At 37.2% G+C, this 4,261-nt stretch overlaps 1 protein-coding gene across 1 annotated transcript in view; it reads right to left on the bottom strand.

Moving 5' to 3' along the window:
- Positions 1–3,677: 3,677 nt before the first annotated feature.
- The window catches only part of LOC116056381 (high choriolytic enzyme 1-like), an 890-nt gene continuing 306 nt past the window's right edge, over positions 3,678–4,261 (bottom strand). The window contains exon 1 of the mRNA XM_031308561.2: positions 3,678–4,261. This exon is cut by the window's right edge and continues 306 nt beyond it. Coding sequence (XP_031164421.1) covers positions 3,715–4,261 — 547 coding nt within the window. The 3' untranslated portion in view covers positions 3,678–3,714.

Below are 4,261 nucleotides of genomic sequence, written 5' to 3'. Positions count from 1 at the left end.
TGTGTTAATATAGGTTTTAAGTGTAGGATAGTTGAAAAAAGAAAACGTTATCTTGCAATGGTGTTTTAACTTTGTTCTTGCAATGGTGTTTCAAGTTTGTTCTCTAAAACAGAACCTGCATGGGTCAATTATTTTTCATAAATGCTACTTCTGTTCCATACAGTAGTGTAGATTGTTTAAACAATTACATTGAAAAGGTCTAGTCCTTACTGATCTTAAATCAGCTTGGGTGATTAATTAAAAAAAAAGATTTTCATGACCATTTCAATTCTAATTTTGTCGTGGTTATTTTTCTATTTTTCTTCCTTTTTTAGATTCTAAAATACTACTCTCTTGCCTTCTCTGTAGCATTTGATTTTATTAAAATGAGAAACTTGAAACTTCTAAACATCGACTAAAGTTGTGCCTTTATGTTTTGTTACAAAAACATTATGTTTCTAGAAACTAGTTTATTTTTTTAAGTAGCCTGTTTAGAGACCCTCTACAGTCTGACAGGCTGTCTGGGTCTTTTACTGAACTAATGTACAGTATGGACTCATGCAGGAGTGTTAGTGTCTCAGCACACTAGTCAACAGGGGACTTCTTTCATTTAATAGAGTCCAAGTGGGGACTAACCCTAACCATAACCCTTTTTTCAACTGTATGTAATTCCCAATCAAAGTTATTAATGTTTCATTTGTTCTTTAATACGCTTATCTATAATATGTTGATATTATAATGTTCATACTTCATGAATGATGGATTCCCCATTTCTAAAGTATTATATCAATTACAAAGCATTGATTTAGAAGCTGTCAAGGGTTACAAGAATTATTATCATTATTTGGTTGAGATTATCTTTTTTATCAGTATTATGAATTGTGCTTATTTCTTTTTCATACATGTTACTTCTGTTCCATACAGTAGTGTAGCTTGTGCAAACAATTACATTGAAAAGGTCTAGTCCTTTCTGATCTCAAATCAGCTTGGGTGATTGATTAAAACAATAAAAGAAATGATCTTACTGATGACCATTTCCATTGACGCATGCATTTAAACACATAATGACTTAGACATGTACTTACGGTTAGTGAGTGTGTTAATATAGGTTTTAAGTGTAGGATAGTTGGAAAAAGAAAATGTTATCTAAACATTTACAAATGAGAAAAACCTTATGAAACTTAACTAAATCTTATCTATCAAACTTGTCATATTACTCCTGACACTGATACTGTCTTTTACTGAACTAATGTACAGTATGGACTCATACAGGAGTGTTAGTGTCTCAGCACACTAGTCAACAGGGGACTTCTGTCATTTAATAGAGGCCAAGTGGGGACAATCTGTTTTAGAGCACAAACTTAAAACACCATTGCAACATAAAGTTCTTTTTTCAACTGTCCGACATACTTACACATTAGTATGTAATTCCTAATCAAAGTTATTAATGTTTCATTTGTTCTTTAATACGCTTATCTATAATGTGTTAATATTATAATGTACATACTGAGATTATCCTTTTTTATCCGTATTATGAATTGTGCTTATTTCTTTTTCATACATGTTACTTCATTTATAAATGAGATTGAAAGGCCTTATCTGTGTGGGGAAGGGTTACCAGTATCAGATGATGGTCGTTAGGCCTTTACACCTTGAGCTTTAGGGTTGCTAATGTGAAATAGCCAGATTGTCATATAACATTTAGACTAACATTCCCCTGTCCTGAAATGATGAAATTCAAGGACTTTATGAAGACGGTACATTGAGATTGTCAGAAATGTAACTATAAGAAATGTGCACAAAAGAAATATCCATTGATGCATGCATTTAAACATAAAATGAATTATTACAGGAATTAGACATGTACTTAGGGTTAGTGAGTGTGTTAATATAGGTTTTAAGTGTAGGATAGTTGAAAAAAGAAAACGTTATCTTGCAATGGTGTTTTAACTTTGTTCTTGCAATGGTGTTTCAAGTTTGTTCTCTAAAACAGAACCTGCATGGGTCAATTATTTTTCATAAATGCTACTTCTGTTCCATACAGTAGTGTAGATTGTTTAAACAATTACATTGAAAAGGTCTAGTCCTTACTGATCTTAAATCAGCTTGGGTGATTAATTAAAAAAAAAGATTTTCATGATGACCATTTCAATTCTAATTTTGTGGTGGTTATTTTTCTTCCTTTTTTTAGATTCTAAAATACTACTCTCTTGCCTTCTCTTTATTAAAATGAGAAACTTGAAACTTCTAAACATCCACTAAAGTTGTGCCTTTATGTTTTGTTACAAAAACTTTATGTTTCTAGAAACTAGTTTATTTTTTTAAGTAGCCTGTTTAGAGACCCTCTACAGTCTGACAGGCTGTCTGGGGCTGCAAGCCATTCACACCTTGGAGGAGTGTTGAAAACGGCGTGTGTGAATAAGTGGTAAAAATCCCTGCTCCAACCAGCAGGGGCAGTGCCGAGTATGGCTTTAACACTCACAAACATAAATGTCCCCACTTGGCTAAAATTAAAAAAAAATCACCAGATGGTTTTAGACATCATTTTATCATGATTTAAAGCATTTCCAACAGGGGACTTGAAAAATGTCCCCTGTTGGCGAGACGTCCCCTGTTGGTGGATGTGTAACGATGCCGAAGTCCACAGTTGGATAGGTTGGTAAGAGCACACAGACATACACACACACACACACAGACACACACACACACAGACACACACACACACACACACAGACATACACACACACACACACACACACACACACAGACATACACACACACACACACACACACACACACAGACACACACAGACATACACACACACACACACACACAGACATACACACACACACACACACAAACACACACAGACATACACACAGACACACACACACACACACACACACACACACACACAGACACACAGACAGGTAGAGAATGAAAGAAGAAGGTACCCTGTGTTTTTGATTTGGTAAAGTTTGCAGTGTAATTAGGCTACCACTTTTTTTCAACTGTATATTAATGACCTTAACTGTTCAGTGTCTAATATTTAAGACGTGTGTGTTAAGAGTTGTGTTGCTGTGAATATGTTTAGCAGCAGATGTGAACTCAGCTCAGGTGACTGCTGCTGTGCCCACTGTCCTTTAGAAATAGAAAAAAACTGAATGCAAGTTTATAATGTTGCCAATGTATGTGTGTGTGCTAATTTACACAAGATTAATACGTTTTATAAGTAGAAATAGATAAATGAACAACGGAAACAGATATTGAATGCATGCTTTAATTAGATAGCGTATACAGTATCAGAGAATTCACAGATTCATTGTTTTAGATTCTGCTGTCTGCTTAAAGAATATTTTAAAGGTCCCATGGCATGAACATTTCACTTTATGAGGTTTTTTAACATTAATATACGTTCCCCCAGCCTGCCTATGGTCCGCCAGTGGCTAGAAATGGTGATAGGTGTAAACCGAACTTCAGATACAGTATTAGGGGACCACTAAGGTCTATATAAAGAGACTTCAGATACAGTATTAGAGGACCACTAAGGTCTATATAAAAGAGACTTCAGATACAGTATTAGGGGACCACTAAGGCCTATATAAAGAGACTTCAGATACAGTATTAGAGGACCACTAAGGTCTATATAAAAGCATTCATAAAGCAGCATGTCATAGGACCTTTAACAGAAACTTGTTTTCATAACTGATAACTTTGGATAAGATGTGTTGTTTTTAGCAGCTGTAGAGCTTATTGATCCTTGTGATGTCCCAGGAGGACAAGCCCTGCCTCTGGCCGATCTGGACGTTAGCATTGGGGATGGGGGTGATGGAGTCCTTCCCGTTGATGGAGAAGGCTGTTTTTCCATAGTGCATGATGGAGGTGTAGTCGTAGGGAGTGTTCTGGTTGTTGGTGACCTGCTTGTCGAAGTTGTAGGCCATCTGAGGGTCGATGTTGGCCCAATTGATCTTGACGTAGTCGTCGCGGTCGCTCCTGGTGTGTTCGTGCCGGAAGCCCAGAGCGTGTTTAAGCTCGTGCTGGATGATGCCGTAGTAGACGCAGCCCAGCCTCTGGAGAGAGACCACCTGTCTGCCTCCCACTTTGCCCAGACTGGAGTAACATCCTACTTTGTTCTCCACGCTGATGTAGTCGATCTCGTTGTTACGGGGGACGAATCGGATGCAGGTTTTGCTGTGGAAGCCCTGCAAGGCGTTGACAATCACCTGCTTCTCTGATCTGGTGAACTCTCTGCTCATGGTGAAGGGGACCGTCACCAGGCCG

The sequence above is a fragment of the Sander lucioperca genome, chromosome 9 (genome assembly GCF_008315115.2).
Source record: "Sander lucioperca isolate FBNREF2018 chromosome 9, SLUC_FBN_1.2, whole genome shotgun sequence".
In the NCBI taxonomy this organism is placed as follows: Eukaryota; Metazoa; Chordata; class Actinopteri; order Perciformes; family Percidae; genus Sander; species Sander lucioperca.
This window is presented reverse-complemented; position numbering and strand designations above follow the sequence as displayed.